We start from the raw sequence: 25,309 nt of genomic DNA, 5'->3' as shown, positions 1-25,309 counted from the left end.
ATGATACATTTATAATATGTAATAGAGAGGGAGGGGAGTTAAAGAGACAGATAAAGAGAAAAAAACAACTAGTCTCAAGCAGCAACAGGCAGCAGGGCAAAACACAACCTCTAATGAACAGGCATGCCCCATCGAAGATCAGCTATTGCACTTTGAAGAGAGAGAAAGAGAAAGAAAACACCATTTTGTACAAATAAAAGGCACATTTTCATCAACAGAAATCTGGAGGAAAAAAAAAACAAAACAAAACAAAAAAGCTATGTTCTTCTTTGCGTGTTTGGTTGGTAGAATTTTTCAGATGCCGCACAGTGAATGATCACGTTGACATAAAGATTCAAGTACGGAGCTGTGATTGACTCGGTTCAGAACTTCAGCATTTTCCTTAAGGTGATTCAACACATGAAGACAGATCCCCAAATAACAACAATATTACTTCTTTAAATTAGCATAGAGCTTTTTTTTTCCAACTAAATAAAATCCATTGGCACATTATTCCTTTTCCCAAGATATCTGATGTTTTAATGCACAGGTGTCAAACATGCGGCCCGGGGGCCAAAACCGGCCCACCAAAGGGTCCAGTCTGGCCCCTGGGATGAATTTGTGAAATGCAGAAATTACACTGAAGATCTTAATCATATTGGGTCAACTGAATCTAAAGTGGGTCAGACCAGTAAAATACTATCATAATAACCTAAAATAATGAAAAAGGCAAATTTTTCTTTGTTTTAGTGTAAAAAATTTATATTACACAAAAATGTTTACGTTTACAGACTACACAGTAAATTTGCCAGTGTAAAAAAATGCAGTGTCAAAGTATTTTAATTCTTTCGGAATAATTCCAACAATGGACAGAGTAAAATTTAACAAGATAAATTCCAGTGTCGGTGAAAATAATTGGTGTTAACAGAGGTTTTACACTGTCAGTGTCATATATTCAGTGTTAAAGTAAATTGACTCTCTCAAAGTTAACTCAACACCAATAAGAGCAAGATACCTTTCAGTGTTAAAAAATACTGACTCTGAAAAGCCCCGCCCACCAACCCCAGTGCTCAAACTGAGTAAGAAGTTGGACTCTGGCATCGCCATCTTCCTTGCATCGAAAAACAGTGTTTGTAAGTTTGTGTAAATAAACTCTTGCTTTTGTTATTTCATCCAAGCAGAATCTGTGTGCAAGGATAAAGTTACGTCGTCGTTGTCAATGTTGGTGTTTTCAAATACCGAATTTCAAATGGATAACGTGATATCGGGTCGGCGGCTTTCATTTAAAGTGTCATTTTATGTTTACTTTTAATTGCGATATTTCATTTTTACTTGGAATAAATTGGAAACAGAGATAATTGTGTCTTTTTTTCACCCCTGCAGACACTGGGACTATAGTAGAGCATATGTAACACTGGTAGGAGGCAGTTAAAAATCAACACTCTTTGGAGTAATTTATTTATCAACATGTAGTGTTAAGTAGGTTTAACACTGGAAAAGTTATTTCTTAACACTTAACTCTTCAGTGTTGAATGTGAATAACACTATGGGTGCTACTTCTCACATAGTGTAAAACTTGATTGACACTAATTAGTGTAGTGTAGTGTAAAATATTAACTCTTACTAGAGTAAAGTAACTCTATGTTCAGTGTAAATTTTACACTTTGTAGATAGGGACCATATGTTCACTGAGGTAATGTTAAAATTAACTCTTTAAGTGTTATATAAACACTGGCGATTTTCCTGTGTAGCCTTTTACAAAAAATGTGAATAACCTGAAATGTCTTAAGAGAAGTTCGTGGAATTGTACCAATATTCTGCCTGTTACTAAATGTTTTGTGTATTTGTAGATCCACTGTGATCTGTATGTTGTGTTGCATATGTATAAATGATAAACTAGGGTGTAATATTGTTAAAATTGTGCATATTTTTCCTAAGAATTTTCAGGTTGATCAGATTTGTTTACGTTGTGTTCAAGTGCGCTTCGTAGATGTTAACATTTTCATGACAGAATTTGACTTTTTTCACTCAAAAACAGAGAAAAAACTTTGGAGTTGACATTATTTATAAGTTCTTATCCTATTATTTATATTATTTTACTGGTCCGGCCCATTTTATATCATATTAGGCTGTATGTGGCCCCTGAACTAAAATGAGTTTGACACCCCTGTTTTAATGAATTTGTGTCACAAAGAACTGGGAAAAAAAAAAAAGGGAAGAGCAAAAGGTTAACTGCTGAAAAACAAAACCCTAGCTGACTCTTTGTGCCCTTTTCCTCTCAGAAAACACCGTCCTTTCATGCCCTCTTAACCCCTGAGAAGCAAAACCAGGACACAAGGAATCAAAGTGTTAAACCACAACCGGATCCGGGCGCGTATCGCTAACTTTAGAATGACCTCGGCACTGCTCTTCGCTAAATACATTTAAAGATTCATGGACTGTACACTCCCCTCTTGCAGCAAAAATACAGGCACGTTATATTACATTGCATCTGTCTTGTCAAACTCATTGAACACATGCTGATTTTGGTTCAACTGAAGTGGTCCAGTGCATATCAAATACAATGCCCCATTCATTTGGTATCCATCAGAGTTCTGACAATAAGTAAAGATGAGAGCATTTCAACAAGTCTGCTGTGTGTGTATGTGTGTGTGTTTGTGTGAAATTCCCACGAGCTGTTATACCACAAGGTTTGATTTCCACTTAATAAAAACCTAAATATGATTAGAACTATTTGAAGAAATGTGTGTATATATGGTGAACTGCGAACTGTAAATTATTTCTAACTTGTCAAGCTGTAATGGATGGAAACCAAATTAACTACTGGAGGCTCTGCTAGTGATTAATACAGGATTTTATAGTCCAGGGTCTATCTTTAACCTTTTAAGGGTTAGGGCTGCGTTTGAGCCATATTTAGCCTGATGTAGAAAAGGTTGTGTTCTAACCCCACTGGAAAAAATCTAACTCTCACCAAGTGTATTTTTCTCATTTCGAGTCAAAATATCTCATCACTCTTAAAACTAGAGAAGCACTCAGAGAGCACAGACCTCCGCCAAGGCAGATCAGATGCCGCCGCCCCCCCGTCACCACCAAAATATAATAATTTGTTCCTTATGCCAGTATGATAAAGAATCCTTTTAAAATTCCTGGATCCAGACAGTAATCAGGATCATTCCCAAAATCTAATCTTTTGTTACTCGTCACATTTTGGACATTTGCTGAAAATTTCATCAAAATCCGTCCATAACTTTTTGAGTTATCTTGCTAATAGACAGACAGACAAACAAACAAACAAACCCAGACAAAATTAACGACAATCACTTTTTCAGAAATGGCGGTTTTCTCTTGGATCTACCTCTATAGTTGTTGAAAACAAATCTGTTGGCACACTTCAGATTTCACACTGTCATGGCTAAATTTTGGTGTTTGTTACATGCCAATACCATAATCTGTTCCCTTGTTAGGATGAAAATTCCAAAACTCTACTATTTTTTCCTGTTCTGGATCATGGTATCCAGAATTTTGTGAGGATCCAGATCAATCTGAAATATCTTGTAGAACCTGTTGGGAACTTATTTTGTTTTTTTGTTTTTTTTTACCAAGCACTCTGACTATTCATTGTGGAGTTACACATACATATGTCGAAAATATCCCTATCTCCCAATGATAAAGAATCCTTTTAAAAAATTCCTGGATCCAGACAGTGATCAGGATCATTCCCAAAATCTAATCATTTGTTACTCGTCCCATTTCGGACATTTCCTGAAAATTTCATCAAAATCCTTCTATAACTTTTTCAGTTATGTTGCTAACCAACCAACCAACAAACAAACAAACCCTGGCAAAAACAAAACCTCCTTGGAGGAGGTAATAAGACATAATCGCCTAAAGAGTAACTTTTCAGTGAGATATAAGAACTGATTTTTAGACAACAGATCTGAAAAAATCTTACTTCAAGAAATCTTACCAAGATAATTTTCACTTGTTCCGCTGGCAGATTTTTTTGCTTGAATTAAGAAAAAAAAAAAAAAAAAAAAATCTTGAATTAAGCAAAAAAAAAAAAAATCTGCCAATGGAACAAGTGAAAATTATTTCAGTAAGATTTATTGAAATTAGATTTTCCAGATCTATTGTCTAAAAATCAGTTCTTATATCTCACTGAAAAGTTACTCTTTAAGTGATTATGTCTTATTCTAAGTCTGATGAGATTTTTTGACTAGAAATGACAAAAATACACTTGGTAAGATTTTAATTTTTGCCTAGACAATACTTTGTCCTTCTGGTATATAAGGTGGGTTATAGTTAGGGTGATCACATGACTAAATCAGTGTAAACATGGCTCATATATGACCCTACTCCTAAAATAGGGTAAAATATTTTAATTACTACTCAGTTTTTGCTTCTCATATTTAGTCATTGTATATAAGTCAGTGTGTTTACTGTATTGGTACAGTTTATAATGTAGTTGTTGTATATAATTTAGCCATAATTGTGTTGTTATTGACCTATCTCACTAAATATGTGATCTATCTATCTATCTATCTATCTATCTATCTATCTATCTATCTATCTATCTATCTATCTATCTATCTATCTATCTATCTATGTGGAAGGAAGAATCATTTCTTTGATGAAATCTGGCAGTAATACTCTCACTATATGAGATATTCACACACTGAGAAATAAAATCGGTTTTGCTTAATAACAGGGATCAAAAACTGAAACATGCCATAGTGAATACAGGTTGCGTGAACTTGATTTGTCTAGTTCCTTCTCTTGGGATAAACACACTAGTGAATTGTCTTGGTACAACTGACACAGATGATCCAACTGATCTAACTTTCTGATTGTGCTATTCATTTGTGATCATTCAAATCATAAGAACAATAATAGTAATAATAAACTTCTTTTTTATCCACAACAAAGCCAGAAATGTTAATTAAGAATGTGAGACTATTCATTGCATGACTCAAGCCCTGAACTAATCATTAACTACACACCTAAAAAAAAAAATCAAATAAATAAAAAAAAAAAAAAAAGTAGAAGAATTCGGAGGAAAAACCAATTCAGAAATAATCACTGTTTGAAAAGCATAAATATTTTACAGTGTCAGCATACACAAGCACCTCTTTCAAATAAAGGGGTATCAAGGTCTACGTACAATGTCCACAAGAACAGTTGGTTTTAAGTCATGCGACTGCAGTGACACAAGAAAATACTTGATTTAGAAAAAAAAAAAGTTTACCTTTAAAGCCATTGACAGCACTATGAAGGATGTCTGTTCGCACCCCAACGCTTTGTGACTACTGCAAAGCAAAACACATTCAGTTCTATTCCCCGATAAAAGCAGATTCCATATAGTGACTAACTGTCACACTATTGGTGAGATTAAAGGACATTTTCATTTGAATATAAACAGCATTATTCGTCCAAACTGTTTTTTTTTTTTTTGTTTCCTCAAACTCTTAGCCAGCAGTACCTGTAGAAATATGGTTGTGCTTGACAGACAAAACTAAAATTTCAGGTTTTTATTCTAAAATACTCTTGTTTTCACCTCTTTGAGGTCTGACTCGCTCTTCATCTAAACTACAAGAACAATTGTCTTTTTTTTTTTAATCGTTTAAAACACCAAATCAAGATATTATGTCCAAATGCACCTATGTCTTCTCAAAAATATAGCATTTCAGTCATCACAACAAAATAATAACAGTTCTATAAATAATTTTATCTTTAACAAATCTCTTGCTTGCGTCTTTCAGCGCCTCCGGTAAACAAATCAGTGGGCACAATTTCTTCCAAAACACTGAGCACATGGAGCCTTTACAGGCGTCTTCTCTTCATGTTTCATCTTCAAGTTTCAGGATGGTAGGAGAGACTGTTCGGAGCTTCCCGTTTCCCATCAGGCATTGCAAGCATCACTGTTTCCTTCCCACAGGCTGCAGGAGACACAGTTCACTCCCAGCTGACACAATGGGCAGATTGTTGTCACGATGGTGGCCAATAAGGTGGCTAATGCTGTCAAATACATGATCTTTTGTCCGTACCTAAGGGGAAAAAAAGGAGACAAGTGTTATTTGTGTTGGATTTTGTTGTGTTATTTTGCTTCTCGCACTGTGAAGGATTGCACATATTCTCATTCAGGGTTCAGTGTGTGACATTAGTGCCATCTAGTGGTCTAGTGGAGGTTTGCAACCAAATGAAAACTATTCATTCACAACTACTGTTTAAATCTCTCATTAGAAGTAGTTATTACCTCCGCCAAGGAGGTTATGTTTTTGCCGGTGTTGGTTTGTCTGTCTGTCTCTCCGTGTGCAAGATAACTCAAAAGTTATGGATGGATTTGGACGAAAATTTCAGGAAATGTTGCACAAGAAACAAATGATTAAATTTTGGTGGTGATTGGGGGGGGGGGGGGGGGGGGGGGGGGCACTGATTTGCCTTGGCGGAGGTCTGCGCTCTCCGAGTGTTTTTGTTTGTTCTGACCTTTTTAGTCAAGAATGTATTAACTCTGGTCCACACTCCAACATTGACAGTGAAAGAAATATATTTTAAGGAGTTCATGAATGGCAACCCACTCACCTCTAAAGGTATGAACACTTCATTCTAACATCATTTTTATCTGGACTGGGTTTAATTACTCATATTCTTATTGCTCCGCCCCCCGAAGGGGAGGCAAGGGGTATTACTCCTGGTTCAGTTTGTTTCTTTGTTTGTTAACGCTTTATCAGCAAAACTATAGGTTGAATTCATACCAAATGTGGTTTATAGATTGCCAGTGATTCCCAGAATAGATCTGATTACATTTTAGGAAAAGTAGGTAAAAGTTAAATTTTTCCTGAATTTTTAAAATCTTTTTTTCCCCATTTGCTTATAATAGGTGAAATTTCAAATGTCTGTAGCAGCAAAACTATTGGCTGAATTCATACCAAGTTAGGTTTACAGATTGCCAGTGACCCAGAATAGATGTTGTTATATTTTGGAAAAAGTAGGTCCAAGTTCAAATTTTACATGAATTTTTTCTTCTCTCATTTACTTATAATGGACGAAATTTCACATGTCTATCAAAACATCAATTTTGTTTCCATTTACTTACATATAGAGGCAACTGATATGCTGACATCAGCACACGCATTTATGATGACATCAGCTGGACTGATGCCAAAATAATATACAATACATGCGAGGGGCGGGGTTTGTTGTACCTGGAACCACTTGTTATTAATGTTTGAATTTGATCTTACTTTTTCTGTTCTCATCTTTTTTTGTGTTAAGTCAGTTGAAATCACTTGTTCATGTGGTTCCTTACCGTGCCCTCTGGGTCCACCAGCAGCAGATGTTTTGCAAGTCCATTGTGCATGCCTGTCAGTACATAAGACCCTGGGTTTGTGGTGCTCTTGCGGACCAGGAAGTCCCCGTCTTCGTTCAGCAGTTTTTCAGCGTCACGGCGGCTCATTTTGCCGTGGTACCACGTCTGACCCTCCAGCTCCTCCTGAGCCCGTAAGGCCAGCGAGCGCACAAGAAGAGGGCTGGAGTTGTCCACCGACGCTGCCTTGTGAAGACCGGCTGTCTGGGATGGGGGTTGACCCTGGGGTGGTGGATGGGACTGGGACTGAATGGCATCCCCAAAGGGTTCTGGGGGTGGGGGGTGGGGGGCAGGGTCAGGAACAGATGGAAACAGAGATGAAGGGGAAATGTGGCACATGTGGACACTGTTTACATTCAAAACATGAAAAGGTTGAATCCATAACCCCAGCAGTTCGAAAAGTAACTGAGTATCTAGAATAGTGAACGGTGTAATTTTTTCTTTTTCTTCAAAATTATATTTATTGTCATTTTTGCTTTATACACACACTCACAAAATGACAAAAAACAAAACAAAGAACATATCAACTGAACAACTAAATAAAACAAAAAACAAAAATAAAATTGGCCCATAAAAATGATGTTTTCATTTCAAAATACAAATGCCCTTTCAACAATTGTCGAAGCTTCCAGTCCCATATAGGTAAGAAAAAATTCCCAAGTCTTTATGGTGTAATCGACATGTGAGATAGTCAAGGGAAACATAACTAAAAACTGTCTTATGCCATTGTGTCCAGGTGGGAATCTGATCTGAGATCCAGTGTACAAGCAACATTTTCTGGCATAAAAAGTAAAGATTCGATATAGTTTTTTTTGTGATATTTGTTGGCAACAACAGGGTCAGTTAACCCAAGCAAAAGAAACAGAGGGTTACAGTTCAGCTTCACATAAAATATGAACAGTGTCATTTTTAACCCATAAAGACCCAAACATCCACCATCAACCAAAACCATCTACTGATATAAACTGTTTAATCCCTGCTGATCCACTAATCCATGTAAACCACAGGTGTCAAACATGCAGTCCGGGGGCCAAATCCGGCCCGCCAAAGGGTTCAATCCGGCCCCTGGGATGAATTTGTCAAATGCAAAAATTACACTGAAGATATTATCAATCAAGGATGTTCAAATCATTTTAGGTCATTTCAGTCTAAAGTGGATCAGCCCAGTAAAATACTATCATAATAAACTATAAATAATGAAAACTGTCAATTTGTCACATTGTTTTAGTGTAAATAAAGTAAAACTGGACAAAATTATTTACATTTACAGACTAGCCTTTTACAAAAAATGTGAATATCTGAAATGTCTCAAGAGAGGTATGTGGAATTTTAATAATATTCTCCCTGTTATTTAATGTTTTGTGTATTTGTAGATCCACTGATCTCTAAGTTGTGATTCACATATATAAATGATACACTAAGGTGTAATATTATTAACATTGCGCTCATTTTACAAACGAATTTTCAGGTTGTTTGTATTTGTTCAGGTTATGTTCAAGTACAATTTGTAGATGTAAACGTTTTCACTACGGAATTTACTTTTTTCTCTCAAAAGTTCTTATCCTATTATTTATATTTTACTGGTCCAGCCCACTTTATATCGTATTATACTGTATGTGGCCCCTGAACTAAAATGAGTTTGACACCCCTGATGTAAATAATTGATGTAAAATACAGTTCTTCATCTTTTCATGGTCATCAGATATGACCCATTTGGACATTCAGAGGCTCTGTAGTTACCATGGAAACACGATTATCTTCTACAACATTGATCCACTAGTAAAACCCATGGAGTTGGATCAGTGACAGCAGATGGACACACTGGGTTTATGTTCAATTAATGATAGATTTTACTGAAAAAGTCGCTTTTTCTTCAGTTTTCTCTGTTTTTGATAGAATAACCCTCAACTTTAATCTGAGCTTTTATGAACATGTACATTATCAGTAAATTAAATACAGAAAAATGCATGAGTTTCACTGAAAAATTTGCAAAATACAGAGGAAAATATCACAATAAATGGTGATGAACTGCTTAAGAAAGGTTCAATCTAGAGAAAAATTAATTTGGGAACTGCCACAAAAATAACACTGGGTTAATATCTGTTGATCCACTAATTCTATCAATACATGTAAATAACTGGTGTAAAATACAGTTATTCATCTTTTCATGGTCATCAGATATGACCCATTGGGATGTTCAGAGGCTCCATAGTTACCGTGGAAACACTGTCATCTTCTACAACATTGATTCACCAGTAAAACCCATGGAGTTGGATCAGTGACAGTGGATGGACACACTGGGTTTATGTTGAATTAATGATAGATTTTGCTGTAAGAGTCACTTTTTCTTCAGTTTTCTCTAGTCTTAATATAATAACCCTCCTCTTTACTCTGAGCTTTTATGAACATCTACATGATTAGTAAATTAAATGTAGGAAAATACCTGATTTCACTGAAAAAAAACACAGAATACAGAAGATAATATTATAATAAATGGTGATGAATCACTTAAGGATGGGTAAATATGGAGGAAAATTCATTTGGGAAATGCCACAAATGTCACACTGGGTCCTTATGGATTAATAAGAGTTCCTACAGTTTTCCACAAGTTAAATTCAAGACTTTTAAGACCTTTTTAAGACTACTTAGAACAGAATTTAATGCTCATTTCACAGCCTTTGTCATGGCCGTACTGGCAAAAATTCATGACCCCTAGAATTTAGGAAAACGTATTTATTTACTCCAGTGTCTTGATTCCCATCGTTCCAAGTCATTTCTCACCAGGGACTGCAAAGTTAACAATAACTGGTTCCTAATTTCACTATAAATTATTGGGTTGGAACAGGTGGGTCTGAGTTGACTAACATTAGTTTCTTCGCAGCTTGGACATTTAACAGACACCCACCGTCGACCTAAAGCACCAACTGATGTAAAATGTTTAACACCTACAGTTTGTCGTCTTTTCATGGTCATCAGATATGACCCATTTGGACGTTCAAAGGCTCTGTAGTTACCATGGAAACACTGTCATCTTCTACAACATTGATTCACCAGTAAAACCCATGGAGTTGGATCAGTGACAGTGGATGGACACACTGGATTTATGTTCAGATAATGAGAGATTTTACTGAAAAAGTCACTTTTTCTTCAGTTTTCTCTGTTTCTGATAGAATAACTATCAACTTCAACCTGAACTTAATGAACATCACTATGACTGGTAAATTAAATATCGGAAAATACCCGATTTTCACTGGAAAAAACACAAAATTCATAGGATAACATAATAAATGGAGACAAATCACTTAAGAAAGGTTAAATAGAAAGAAAAATTAATTTGGGAACTGACATAAAAGTAGCGCTGGGTCTTTTTGGGCTAAAATCACAAAGTCTAAAATTTCCAGATTTGATTCAGTTTAAAATAGCACAAGTAATATGTAAGGCAAGACAAGAATTACTTCCAAATAAAATACAGAAATTGTTTTCAGAGCAGAAGGGGGATACAATCCAAGCCTGGATTTAAGGGGCGGGCCTACCAGCAGGATTTGTGACCCCACAAAACTGTTTGAGCCAATCATGATCTGGTTTGTGGTGAGAAAACCTGAAGAGAAAGAACCAGGGAATGTGCAAACCTGTAGTACCCTGTAGATAAAGTTCAGAAATTAATAATGTTTGCATATTTAGAAATTCCATATTTTTCATTCAGAGGAATTTAATAACATCTAAACTATGTTTGTGGTGTGTGTTTGTGGAAAAGATTATTATTCAGTGCAGAGTATTTGTCTGATAGTTGGTGGAAACTACCTTTGACACAATGTAGAAAGGAGAGAAGATTCACATTGTATTCAGTCCTGTAAATAAAATTCAACAACAGCTGAAGACTTACACCAGACTTACACCAGGTGGAAAATGATGGTTAAATTTACATTTCACACAAGACCAAGTCGTTTTATAAATTGTATAGAACACTGCTCTATCACAGAGGGAATATGGTTGGCAGAACATTGTAAGATGTTTTATTACACCAGTGCAGAAATCTCACGATACAAAATGCTGAGACTATGTGATGAAAATAAAGCCAATTATTTTCATATATTTTGGGACTGCCCTTATATTGTGTCTTATTGGCAGGCTTTGCAGAAAAGCATGGAGAAAATTCCAGTTTCCATTCACATTTGAATTCATATACTTGGGAAAAGAGAACCAGGGGATAACTAATTCACGGGATAAATATCTATTTAGAATATTGTCGGTTGCAGGTAAAAAAAACCATCACCAGGAAGTGGCTAAAAAAGGATGCACCAAAAATGGAGGACTGGATAGAGGTAATAGGTGACATCTATAGGACAGAGGAGCAGACTTTCTCTGTCAGACCTGATTCAGACAAATTCACCAATTATTGGAAGAACTGGGTTGATTTTGTAACACCATTAAGAGCTGATTTTACTTGATAAGAGTAACGTGCATATAGACCCATGGAAACCCTTGGTTCATGCTACACACGATTGGCCCCTCCCCCTTAACCCTACGCCTCTGTTTTGCACGTTCACATGAAGGGATAGTGTTGTCCCCATTCTCAATTAGTTGGAGGTGAAGGGCTAAGGTGGAGGGCTGTATAGCCCTTGAAATGGAGATTTTCCAGGACCACACAACAAACAGAGGGGTATGACAAATTTCCCATAATTCTGTTTGAATCATTGGCAAGATGGAGGTAAACACAGCCAAAAAGTGCAGCAGCGTGACGAAAGAAACACACAAATGTACGTATTTTCTTCATAAACAACTTAATCATTTGATCAACCATTTAATGTCGTTTCAATGTGCTTTAGATCGCATTTCTGCGGTTTATAGTTTATGGCCGTAAAAAAATGAGCAAAGCCCGTGCAACAGAGACGGTTACAGCTACTGACGGCATGATGAAAACTTTCGGAAATAAAGTTTTCACGTCTGTTAACAGCAATGTTGGGCAAATTACTTTTTAAAAAAGTAATTGGTTATAGTTACTAGTTACTTTCCCCAAAAAAAGTAATTGAAATAGTAACAGAATTACTTCTTCATAAATGTAATTAGTTACCAGGGAAAGAAATTATTGTGTTACTTTTTTTGAAAAACCTTCAAATATGTAAAAGGAAACTGATTTCTGAGCGTGTTTCACAGGCCGGTTGTAGAGTAGAACAGCAGACAGGTACTGAATACCATAACTGTGGTGAGGCTGGGGTCCACCAGGGCCCTGCTGGGGTCCACCAGGGCCCGGCTGGGGTCCACCAGGGCCTGGCTTTTCCACCACATAAGGGGATCTGCATTTATAGGAAGAAGATGCTCCTCCAGTTAATCCCACATCTCTTTTTTCAGTCGTTCCTCCCTGATCCAGTGGCAAATGTCTTCAGTCCAGTCAGTCGGACTCTCTGATAACTCCTCCCCTAAATTAGATGTGCACGTAGCTGCGTTCAAGAGCATGGGGTGTGCTGCGGACACCTCAAATTCGGACATGTCATTAGTCATTCAGGTGAAGGCAGCGTGGACAACTCAGACTCATGGGGCACAGAGGTGAAGCATGAGGCAGCGTGGGCAATTTGAATACAAGAACGGCTCTTAAACGAATCGGTTCTTATCGTTCACTGAAAAGAGCCGTTCAAAAGACTCGACTCGTCCACGAACGTCACACCTCTCATGCCTGGCTGAGCGAGCCAGGACGGATAACAGCTGTTAGATTTCTGTGCATAGTAGCGCACCATATTTCACTGCCGGTAACGGCATTGTAACGTTTCAAATAGTAATTCATTAGATTACCTGTTACTGGAAAACAATAACGGTGTTAGTAACGCCACTATTTTTAACGCCGTTATTCCCAACACTGGTTAATAGTGGCATCAATGACTGCTGATGACGTAACAGGTCATGAAGGGTTGGACCATTTCATAGGGGAATGTTTCACCCCTGCCCCTTACAGCTCTGTTTCAAGGGGTAGTGCCAAGTGCAAGGGCCAAAGGGGAGGGGCTAAGGGGTGAGTTAGGATTGGGCCTAAATGTTCGGTGTTAATCTTATACAGGGGGAAAGGGTTTCTGGAAGGAAAGAATGAGATGGGAAATATACTTGTTATTTCCCTCTAACTCTATTTTAGATTACTGTGTATATTTTTGCTATTTCTGTCATTGCTCCCCTGTATGACTATGTTTTTATTTTTCTTTACATAATAATAATAATAATACTAATAATTATAATAATAATAATAAGCTTTATTTGTATAGCACCTTTCATATAGAAATTGTAGCCCAAAGTGCTTCATATTGATTGAAAAAAAAAAAAAAACATTAAGATTTGATTAGAAATACAATGAAATAAAAATAAATATAAAAACAGCGCACATTAAAATATTTGATTATGCATAGAATTTTTGAAGTGCAAGAAATAAGATGAAATTTGAGAGAAATACAATAAAATAAAAATAAGAATAAAAGCAGCGCACATTAAAATATTTGATTATGCATAGAATTTTTGAAGTGCAAGAAATAAGATGAAATTTGAAATACAATAAAATAAAAAATAAAAACAGAAATACAATAAAATAAAATAAAAATAAAAAATAAAAAAACGCACATTCCTGGTTCCTGAATTGTGACCCCATTTTTATCTCCTTTCAAAGGCTAATGAGAATAAAAATGTCTTTAATTTGGTGTTAAATATATTCAGTAAACTGGCTTCTCTAATGTCTTTTGGAATTGTATTCCATAACTTTGGTGCATAGTTAGTAAAGGCTGCGTATCCAAATTTCTTTGTAATATTTCTGGAAGTCGCTAGTAACCCTGCGTTTGATGTCCTCAGTGTTCTAGTTTGTACATAACTGATCAGTGAGTTTGCAATGTAACTTGGTCCGGTTCCATTTAGAGCTTTATACGTGAGGAGTAGTATCTTAAAATCAATTCTGTAGGTTACCGGTAGCCAGTGCAGGGAAACCAACACTGGAGTAATGTGCTCTCTCTTCTTGGTTTTGGTTAATAACCTAGCTCCAGAGTTCTGAATCAGCTGAAGTCTGTCTGTGCTGCTTTTTGGGAGACCTGTAAGGAGTGCATTACAGTAGTCCAGTCTGCTGGAGATAAAAGCATGGACCAGTTTTTCAGCATCCTTTCGATTTATAACCGGCATTACTTTGGCTATGTTTCTGAGGTGGAAGAATGATGTTTTAGTGACTTTCTTTATGTGGGACTTAAAGTTTAAGTCTGAGTCTATAATGACTCCCAGACTTGTCACTTCTGGTTTGATCCAGGAAGTGAGTTTGCCCATCCTACTCATCAGCATTTCCCTTTTTGCTTTTGGGCCAACAAGCAGGATTTCAGTTTTTTCCTCATTCAGTTTCAGAAAGTTCCTGCACATCCATTGATTCATTGCTGTGAGGCAGTTTGTAATGGAATGGATGGCTGTCACGTCATTGGGTTCTGCGGAGATGTATATTTGTGTGTCGTCCGCGTAGCTATGGAAGCTAACATTATGTTTTCTGATGATATCTCCAAGTGGTAACATATATAAGGAGAATAGTAGTGGACACATATATAAAACTTATATACAGGGTGGGGAAGCAAAATTTACAATATTTTGAGGCAGGGATTGAAAGACAGTGTATGACCAATTAATTTATTCAAAGTCATGAGAATTTATTTGCCACAAGAAAATTGACATCATAGAAAATGTTTTTATTCTATGTGTCCTCCTTCTTTCTCAATAACTGTCTTCACACACTTCCTGAAACTTGTGCAAGTGTTCCACAAATATTCAGGTGACAACTTCTCCCATTCTTCTTTAATAGTATCTTCCAGACTTTCTCGTAATAGTTTTGCTCATAGTCATTCTCTTCTTTACATTATAAACAGTCTTTATGGACACTCCAACTATTTTTGAAATCTCCTTTGGTGTGACGAGTGCATTCAGCAAATCACACACTCTTTGACGTTTGCTTTCCTGATTACTCTTATGCTCAAAAGTTTCTGAAAAGGTATGGATAATAGTGTTAGGTATGATTATGACATCAATATATGTTTGGTTTCAAAACAATTGACGTAGTGCCTGCTGAGAAAAAACAACTAAATGTTCATTGTAAATCTTGCTTCCCCACCCTGTACATGATATGAAATGCTGATAAAATAAGGCTGCCTGAAAAAAAAAAAAAAAACATAATTACAAAAAAAACCCCACTGCTCCTATACATGCTTCAGGCCTAATTAGCACATCTTTACATAACTAATCCTTCTTACAGTATGTAATGTTAACAAAGGTGAGGCTGATGTTGAAGAGAAAAGAATCCCACTGTGCACTGATATTAACAGTGTCCTGCTATTGTTTTCACACTGACATGATGTTATTATGGTGCCACGTTTGAAACAAAAGCTGGGGAACCTCTATAATTGCTACTTCAGAAGGTCATCTGACAGTGATAATGTGAAAGCGGTGGTGCAGGGACGCTTTAGAGGCGGTTAGGTCCAGACTTACTCATGTCGAACAGGTCCTTCTGCGGGCTCTCTTTGGCTGCTGCTGCCATGCCCTTGGTGACATTTTCCGCCTCTGCCTGGAGCACCGCCAGCACCTGGGCGTCGATCTGCTGAGTGTTCACGTACATGGGCATCTCTGCGCTTTTTGGTCCCTGACCTTTACTCTCTGGTACACAGCTTATATCAAAGGACCCTAAACATGAGGAGAAGAAAAACACAGAAGAGTTAACAGAACTAATAACATCATTTGTCCCCAGAGACATCAAACTGTGTCAAACTGAGTAACTCTTTACTCTGTAAAATGAACCCGACCACAACCTATGCAGGGTTATTAGTACTTACTTACATACTTACATTACTTATTACTCTTTTATATCATTGTTACAGCTACTGTTACCATTATCACTTTATTCTAACTCATAAATTATTTGACACCAGAAGCAACATTTTCCATTTCAAACAGTAGATAACTAACACACACATCAGTTTAAAAAACAAATCCTGTTTATTACTTCATATAATCTACTAAACATGTTTGTTTTGTAAATAAACAGTACTTTCAAGTACATTTCAGAAGAGTAGTGAAGTGATAGATAGATAGATAGATAGATAGATAGATAGATAGATAGATAGATAGATAGATAGATAGATAGATAGATAGATAGATAGATAGATAGATAGATAGATAGATAGATAGATAGATAGATAGATAGATAGATAGATAGATAGATAGATAGATAGATAGATAGATAGATAGATAGATATCCTCGGCTAAAAATAAACAGACCAAGAATTAAAGTGTCATAAAATATTTAGTGCCATACCATCTGAAATGATCAAAAAAAAAAGAACAAAAAACTAAAATGATCCTTTAACTGACCTCAGTCCCTCTTTCTTTTTTTTTTACTTGCTTTTCAGTGTCATAAAGGTGCTGGATTCTGTTTAAAATTGTCTTTCTGCATAGCAGTTCATGAGTGGGGTCTTTTTTAACTCCTGATCTTACATTCGGTGTTGTGCTGCTATTGGAACCCCATTTTCCTGAGGACTCTGCACAAGGGATCAATAAAATCTGACGAATCTAATCTAATCTAATCTAATCTAATCTAATCTAATCTAATCTAATCTAATCTAATCTAATCTAATCTAATGTGCTTCTTCTTATTATTATTACTTACAAACTTATATTTATTATTACTTATTTATCATTGTTACGACTATCACTTTATTATAACTTTTATTTTAAGATTATTTATTTTTATTGTTACTACATTATAGGGATGCACCAATACCACTTTTTTCCAGACTGAGTACGAGTACTTACATTTGAGTACTTGCCGATACTGAGTACCGATACAAGTACTTAATAATCCCATTCCAGTTCTTAGTTCCTTTTGTAAATGTGCTTTATTGTCGTTGTCATTAGTCTGACTGGAACAAAGTGCTGCGACTGACATTTAATGTGTTGGAATGAACGTTTCTCAATTAATCCACCAGGGGGCGCCGTTTTGAATTAACCATACTGGACAAATACCATGAAGAAGAGTAAAGTTTTTAGAGAAGAAGAAAGTCAATAATAACAAACATGGAGACGACAGAGGCAACACTAATGTGATACTAATATTTCAGCGTTTTCGTTGGTAAGGTTTAAAAGCTTCAGCAGGTAAAGAAAAGAGAAATGAGCGATAAGTTTCGTTTTCACTTCCGCTGGCACCGCTTCTTACCTCCATAGTATTATAAGCAGGATGGAAACCGGCCCAGCCCTGGGTAGCTGTTCTAAATCTGTCAGTAGTTTTTCTCTAACTCACACAGTTGCTCTTTGAACAGATCCTCTACCTCTGTGGTTCTCGGTGGTATTCTCAATCTGGGTACGCATCCGCCAGCACCTGGAAAATGGATGGAATGTACGCAGAGGACGGACAGAACGCTGCGTCCATATCTGTCTGTGTCTTTAACGTTACTTGCAGTCAGCGTTACTTTTATCACCGTCCTTTATTTTGAAAAATCTCCACACTCTTCACACATTATTCCACCACCGCGTATCTGCTGCACTGAACTGTGAATGTCACACGGCCGTAAGTGGTATCAGTGCATTTGTATCAGATTACTTTTATGAGTACGAGTACAAGTACACACACTGAGTATCGGAGTCGACGCCCGATACTGGTATCGGATCGGTGCATCCCTACTACGTTATTATTACTACTCCAATATACAGTTGCCTATTTTTTCACTACTTTTTTTAACAGTTATTGTTTTTACTATTTTCTAATAATAATCTGTGTATTCGGTGTTTGGCTGCTATTGGAACCTCAATTTCCTGAAGACTCTGCTCAGAGGATCAATAAAATTCTATCTAACCTGCACCATGCAGCAACATTTAAACATGTATTCATCCAGTGGATTGCATGGACCGTCTTACCCTGTTGTATGAAAACAGGTTTTCTGTCATCTCCCCAGTTTTCTCCACAGTGCCGTCCCTGGTAATAGGTCTGATCCACTGAACCTGGACCCACCTGGTGACACACACGTCATAAAACAACAAATGAACACCATATGTAGTTACACAAAGAAGTCCACGAGTGAACAACAGTGATTATCTTCCTGTTTCTGAAGTAGATCCACATAAACTCATTGCACCTGGCATCCATCTGCTGCGTTCTGATTGGTCAGTCGGGTGTCGATGAAGCCTCCAGGTGGTGGCATCTTCCCGGGGATGTTGTTGTAATAAGGATGTTCTGATGACTCCTCCTCTTCCTCTGTCCACGGCAGCTCATCCATGTTTAATACCCTGAGGAAAGAGCTTCCTTTAATGATGAAACCTTCTCTAATGAATATGAATGGACTACATCTGTATGCACATCATTTACATGAGAAAAAGTACTTGATCTGTACCAGGAGCCTGATCTGTTCTAAAAGTGAGTGAAAATACTACTAATATATAAAATACAAAAATACATCAAACCACTACTACTACCTGGAACATTTCAGAATAAAATGAAGACCATATTAGCTCCTGAGCACCAAACAGAACAGAAAATCTACTGGGCAATAAACCAGTTTCCAGTTCTGATTTTAACCGTCAGTTTATCTACTGTTCCAAAAACCCAGTAAGGTGCTCTTAAATGTCTTGTTTGGTCACAAGTCAAGGATATTCAGCTTAGTGTAATGGAAGATGAAAGGAACCGGAAAATACTCCTACTGGAATCCAATAGTTTTGGAATTTTATCCTAAAAAAACACTTGATTATCGAAAGTAGAAAAATATTTCATGAATTTAATAGTGGACAACTAATTGATTGATAATGCATTTCTAGATTAGGTATGTTTTAAAAAACACAATAAGAAGAAGAAGAAGAAAAAGAAAAGAAGAAGAAGAAATCCCTGTTTTGCATCTGCTAAAACCAAAAGTAATGTGTATTTTTTTCCCTTTAAAACTCAGAAACCAGCATAAATGACTTAAATATACTGGTGACAGTCCACAGTATTTACATGCATGTACAACAAATTGGGTTTGTCCTATACAACATATACCAAACTGTAAAAATACTCCACTATAAGCAGAAGTAAAGCATTTCAAAGTTAGTTATGCTGAGTAAAAGTGTACCAGTATTATCATTTGTAGGTCTTATTCCAGAAACTTTAGCACTTAGAACTCATGACAGTAGGCTGGTGAACCTTCTTATAGCTAGACATTGGAAAAGTGTTGATTGTCCATCGTTGAATTCATGGATTGCAGAACTCTCCTCCTGCAGAGCTACTGAAAGGCTCAGGTACACAGTTAAATGGAAAACTCATATCTTCTACAAGATATGGAATTCATTTCTAAAATTTTTAGAATCGAGGCCTGATATCTCATCATCATAACTTACAAAGTAAAATCATACATTTTTTTTTAAAATAATGTTTGATTGTGTATCAGGTATACAAAAATTAATGTTGAGAAGTATTCAAGTCACTATTACTTATATACTGTCTGTCAGTTATTATTATGTTATTTACTTGGTCTTGTCACTTTACTATTAAACTACTACTAAACTTTAATAAAGATATGTGTTAAAAAAAAAAAGTATTATCATCAAAATGTACTTACAAGTTAGAATTAATGTGGACTAAAGTGTTTTATTTTCCTGTTCTAGTCATTTGTATGTGGCAGTTTACTTCTGGACATGTTAAAGGTTGAGTTCATTTGCAGTACTATAGATATTTTATATTTGCAGTACTATAGATATAACTACGTTATCTTATCTTATTACTAGAGATAAAACTACATTATCTTATCTTATTAGTATAGATAAAACTCCTTTATCTTATCTTATTAGTATAGATAAAACTCCTTTATCTTATCTTATTAGTATAGATAAAACTCCTTTATCATATCTTATTACAATAGATAAAACTACATTGTCTTATCTTATTACTGTAGATAAAATGACTTTATCTTATTTTATTAGTATAGATAAAACTCCTTTATCTTATCTTATTACTATAGATAAAATGACTTTATCTTATCTTATTACTATAGATAAAACTACATTATCTTATCTTACTACTATAGATAAAGTGACTGTATCTTATCTAATCTTATCTTATTACTATACATAAAACGACTTTATCATATCTAATCTTATCTTTTTACTATAGATAAAATGACTTTATCTTATCTTAATACTATAGATAAAACAACTTTATCTTATCTAATCTCATCTTATTACTATAGATAAAATGACTTTATCTTATCTAATCTTATCTTATTACTATAGATAAAACAACTTTATCTTATCTAATTTGATCTTAATACTATAGATAAAATGATTTTATCTTATCTTATCTTATCACTATAGATAAAACTACATTATCTTATCTTATTACTATAGATAAAGTGACTTTATCTTATCTTATTACTTTAGATAAAATTACTTTATCTTATCTAATCTTATCTTATTACTATAGGTAAAACGACTTTATCTTATCTAATCTTATCTTAATACTATAGATAAAATGATTTTATCTTATCTTATCACTATAGATAAAACTACATTATCTTATCTTATTACTATAAAGTGACTTTATCTTATCTTAGTACTATAGATAAAACGACTTTATCTTATCCAATCTTATCTTATTACTATAGATAAAATGACTTTATCTTATCTTAATACTATAGATAAAACAACTTTATCTTATCTAATCTTATCTTAGTACTATAGATAAAATGACTTTGTCTTATCTTATCACTATAGATAAAACTACATTATCTTATCTTATTACTATAAAGTGACTTTATCTTATCTTAGTACTATAGATAAAACGACTTTATCTTATCCAATCTTATCTTATAACTATAGATAAAATGACTTTATCTTATCTTAATACTATAGATAAAACAACTTTATCTTATCTAATCTTATCTTAATACTATAGATAAAACAACTTTATCTTATCTAATCTTATCTTAATACTATAGATAAAACGACTTTATCTTATCTAATCTTATCTTATCACTATAGATAAAACGACTTCATCTTATTTTATCACTATAGATAAAACTCCTTTATCTTATCTTGTCTTAATACTATAGATAAAATGACTTTATCTTATCTTATCTTATAGATAAAACTCCTTTATCTTATCTTATTACTATAGATAAAACTCCTTTATCTTATCTTATTACTATAGATAAAACTCCTTTATCTTATCTTATTACTATAGATAAAACTCCTTTATCTTATCTTATCTTATTAGTACAGATCAAATGACTTTCTAGTTGTTTATAGTAGTATAGTTGTAGTTCCTTTTTCCTCTGCCTTTGACCCAGAGGTGGTATGCGTCATCCACATCTCACCTGTCATGTGAGGAGGATAACTTGCTTGAAGGACACTGCAGGTACTGCTGGAAGCGGAGGTCAAAGGCCTGGCCGATGGTGCTGATGACGTCCTGGGCCAGACTGTCGGAACACTCCAGGATGTGACACGCTGATGAAGGCCAGACTGATTTAACAAGTGTGTTGAAGGTGAGACATGAGGCAGTGTGAAGTGTGACAGGAATGGACACCTACCTCTTCTGTTCACGGGGTCCTTTGCTACATAGGCGACATAATCTGTTGTGTCCTGCAAAAAGACACATGAAGAGTGTCATATAATGTCCCTCTGACGTCATCACATCCCATACATGTTTAACCTCCTAAGACCCAGGAAATGTCAGCAAAGTACAAGCTTCTTTTGTTTTTTTATTAAATAAGTGCCTACATTGGAAACATCATGATGCAACCATTTTTTCAGATGCAGTTTTTAAAATTTTTATGGAATGTTCTTTGTGGTGGACAGTTTTCTTTTCTTTTTTTTGTATAAAGTTGTGAAACTCTTGTCCACAAATGTGGACCGAAAACCCATAGCTGGGTCTTGGGAGGTTAAAGATGGACTCATGTCTAATCCTCAGCAGCATTTCACAATTTAATGCTTTTCTAGCCCCAAATTATTGGAGTTATTAGATCTAGTCGTACAAATTCAGATTTTTTTTTTTTTTATAAGATAGAAGAGGAGCAAATAAATAAATATGTTTTATACTTTCTTTTCTGCATACTTATCTAAAAGTAATCTAATACATTAAATTCCATACTTCTCTTGACTGTGTATAAATCTCTGAATTGTGACAGTGATAGTTGTGATAGTGTTTATTATGTAATTACATGGATGGTAGAGGTTCCTATTATTGGTACTAACAGCTGTAGTAGTAGTATATCCACTGTTAGTACTTGTATTTGGAGTAGTAATATTAACAGTTATGGGTATTTGCACTAGTTATTACCCCTCAGCCAACTTCTGGCTGAAGGGGTATTGTAATCGTTTTGTCGTCTGTCCGTCCATTCAATGACATAATCGCATTATCTGAAGAATGCATTGACATATCTGCACCTAATGAATACTGGTGGATGCATCTTGTCATGGAGTAAAAGCCTACTGAAAATATGTGACCTTGACCAACTTTTTCAAGGTCAAATGGCCTTGTGCAGTTATAATATCTGAGTACTTTGAAATATAAATATGTTTGTAATAAGTTTTACACAAAGACAATCTAATCTAAATTATTGTTTTTTTCTCTCTGTCTTCTGCCCAGTTTACTCAGTTCTGGTTGTAGTTATTGTCACCATTATAATTGTCACCATGGTTATTACTGTTTGTATTGTTGATACTTTCTTGTGAGGGTCTTCACCACCTTCTTCTCTCTTGTTCTCTCCCCTTCTTCTACCCCCACCCCTCATGTCAGGTCCGGCGTCGAAATGTGGTTCAACAAAACTCATAATAAACACAGTAGAATACCAAAGGGTGCTTCATATACTTTATGAAGTTACCCTTGGCAAAGCAAATTTGTTCAGCACCAAAAGGAACCAGACTACGGTTCTGCTGTTAGGACACTGGACAAGACAAGCAGAAAAAAAAAAAAAAGTAGTGTGAGATACTCCCTGGTAAAATGTCCAAATAAAAGAGGATACACAAGCAAAGGTGTCAGAAAAATGGGCAATGATGACTGGGAGTACAGTTGGTGTCGGCTGCTGCCTTATCGGTACAGACTGTCAGCCAGCTGAGCCCATAAAAACAGAAGAAAAAATAAATAAATAAAAATAATAAAAAATAAAAATAATCTAAATTATAGGGCAGGAACTTTCAACAGAATCTTACACTATATTTGGCCCAGGGGGATTAAAAGTGTGCGGCACGTTATGTTTAACAGTTGTAGTTCAGTTTACTGTGCATCCATGTGTCTCCCCCTATTTCCCCCTTCTCCCCCCTCCCCCAATCTCTCTCTTTGTCTCTCTCTTTAACTGCTCATGTCAGTCGTCCATCCTCCAGGTTTCTGTCTGTTAAAGGTAGTTTTTCCTTCCACTGTCACCAAGTGTTTACTCCTGGAGGATTCTGTTGGTGTCTGTGAACTGGCTGAAGAATCTGGTTTAGACCAGCTCTAAATGTAAAGTGTCATGAGATGACCTTTGTTATGATATGGAGCTATATGACAGGTATACAACAGGTTTTTTTTTATATAACTAGTGCTGACATATTAGTCAAAGTAACTGAAGCGAACCATTTCATCAGATGATAAAGTTAAGTTAATATGATCCTTCATCCTCTTTATTTACCTGAAAAACTAACTGCAAATGTAACCTCAGCCAGTTTCTTCTGAAGTAAACACAGATTTTTTTTTTAACCCTTTCATGCACGAATTATGAGAACCTTAATCAATTTTTTTTCCTGAGTGTTTTTATTCCTCTTTACGCATGAAAAAAAAACCAATGCAATTGAAAAATTTCTTCTGAAAAATAAATTTAAAAAAATATAATAAAATAAAAAAAATTCAAAAATACATAAAAAGATAATAATAATGAAAAACAAAAATTCTTATGAACCTCTTTTTCATTAAGTTGCAAAAATGTCCACTCAGCTGGACACCACACGTTTAATTTTTGATGCACAGAAACATGAATTTAGTGATAAATTGTGTGAAAACTATGGGGAGGGCTTGTGATTCTGGGGGTTTATGCTCAGGTGAGGTCTACATAATGTTACCAATTCATGCCAGAAAAGATATGTAGTGTCTTAAAACTTCAATAAAGATATGTGTAGAAAAAAAAAAAAATCCATGAATATACAAGAGAACAGCTAAAGAATAGCTGTCCACTGGAGTGACCAGTATGCATGAAAGGGTTAATTAACAGAGATAAGATGACAAAGTCACAGGTGAAAACTACACAAATACATTCTTCTCACATGGGAAACATGCATTTATTCTGTATAAAATGTGCCCATTGTTTGCAGATGAAGTGTGTGCTGAGTTACTTACAGGGTCTCCTCCTGATGCAAAGGAAATGGACTGCATATGATGGTTGGCGATGATCTGTCAGGAACAAAACACAACATGTTACAATACGCTACACTTTACTAACACCTAGTACAGAAACACAGACAGTACTCGCAAACACATGTTTATTTTATCTTTACAGCATACATGATAATTTAGTTTAAATTCTGTGTACTGTAGCACTTCACAGTTTACATTAGTTAAGGCTTTATGAATGATTTTTAATTAGGTTGTGAGCATTTTACATGTCATTAAGTTATTTGTATGGGTCAGGATCACTAGAATGTGCCTTTGGTGTCCTCCAGCAGAATCTAACTGTCACCATGAACACATTAGGGTTTTATTATGAATGGACAAAAACATACACATATACCAATACAATTTTAAACCTCTTGAAATGGGATTTTATTATTTTATACAGTGTTCTTTGAGGGAATGTACATGATTCATGCATGTCCTTCTAACTTTAGTGAGTTTGATAAGTGTTTAAATGAAAAAAAAAAAAAAAAATTAAAATACTTTTTAGATGATGTCATTATACTCAACGAGTTTTTCAATAAAATAAGTCATTTTAATAATTAATATTTTATTTTCATAATATTTGTTTCCTTCAAAGTTTTTTTTGATAGAATTTTTATATT

General features: G+C 35.3%; 1 protein-coding gene and 1 long non-coding RNA gene across 2 annotated transcripts in view; one reads left to right on the top strand and one right to left on the bottom strand.

Moving 5' to 3' along the window:
* LOC115430805 (uncharacterized) overlaps positions 1-25,309 on the top strand; it is a 636,483-nt gene that overhangs the window by 42,515 nt on the left and 568,659 nt on the right. The window contains exon 2 of the long non-coding RNA XR_003936988.1: positions 24,356-24,360. This is a non-coding gene — a long non-coding RNA (uncharacterized LOC115430805). The remainder of the gene's footprint in view (positions 1-24,355; positions 24,361-25,309) is intronic.
* shc3 (SHC (Src homology 2 domain containing) transforming protein 3) overlaps positions 4,388-25,309 on the bottom strand; it is a 41,997-nt gene continuing 21,075 nt past the window's right edge. The window contains exons 5-12 of the mRNA XM_030151030.1: positions 24,651-24,704; positions 21,874-21,925; positions 21,661-21,790; positions 18,457-18,607; positions 18,239-18,332; positions 15,821-16,012; positions 7,286-7,611; positions 4,388-6,023 (exon numbers count right to left, since the gene is read on the bottom strand). Coding sequence (XP_030006890.1) covers positions 5,895-6,023; positions 7,286-7,611; positions 15,821-16,012; positions 18,239-18,332; positions 18,457-18,607; positions 21,661-21,790; positions 21,874-21,925; positions 24,651-24,704 — 1,128 coding nt within the window. The 3' untranslated portion in view covers positions 4,388-5,894. The remainder of the gene's footprint in view (positions 6,024-7,285; positions 7,612-15,820; positions 16,013-18,238; positions 18,333-18,456; positions 18,608-21,660; positions 21,791-21,873; positions 21,926-24,650; positions 24,705-25,309) is intronic.

Source organism: Sphaeramia orbicularis, chromosome 12 (assembly GCF_902148855.1).
Source record: "Sphaeramia orbicularis chromosome 12, fSphaOr1.1, whole genome shotgun sequence".
Taxonomy (NCBI): domain Eukaryota; kingdom Metazoa; phylum Chordata; class Actinopteri; order Kurtiformes; family Apogonidae; genus Sphaeramia; species Sphaeramia orbicularis.
Note: the sequence above shows the minus strand (reverse complement) of the source record. Positions and strands in the feature narration are given on the sequence as shown.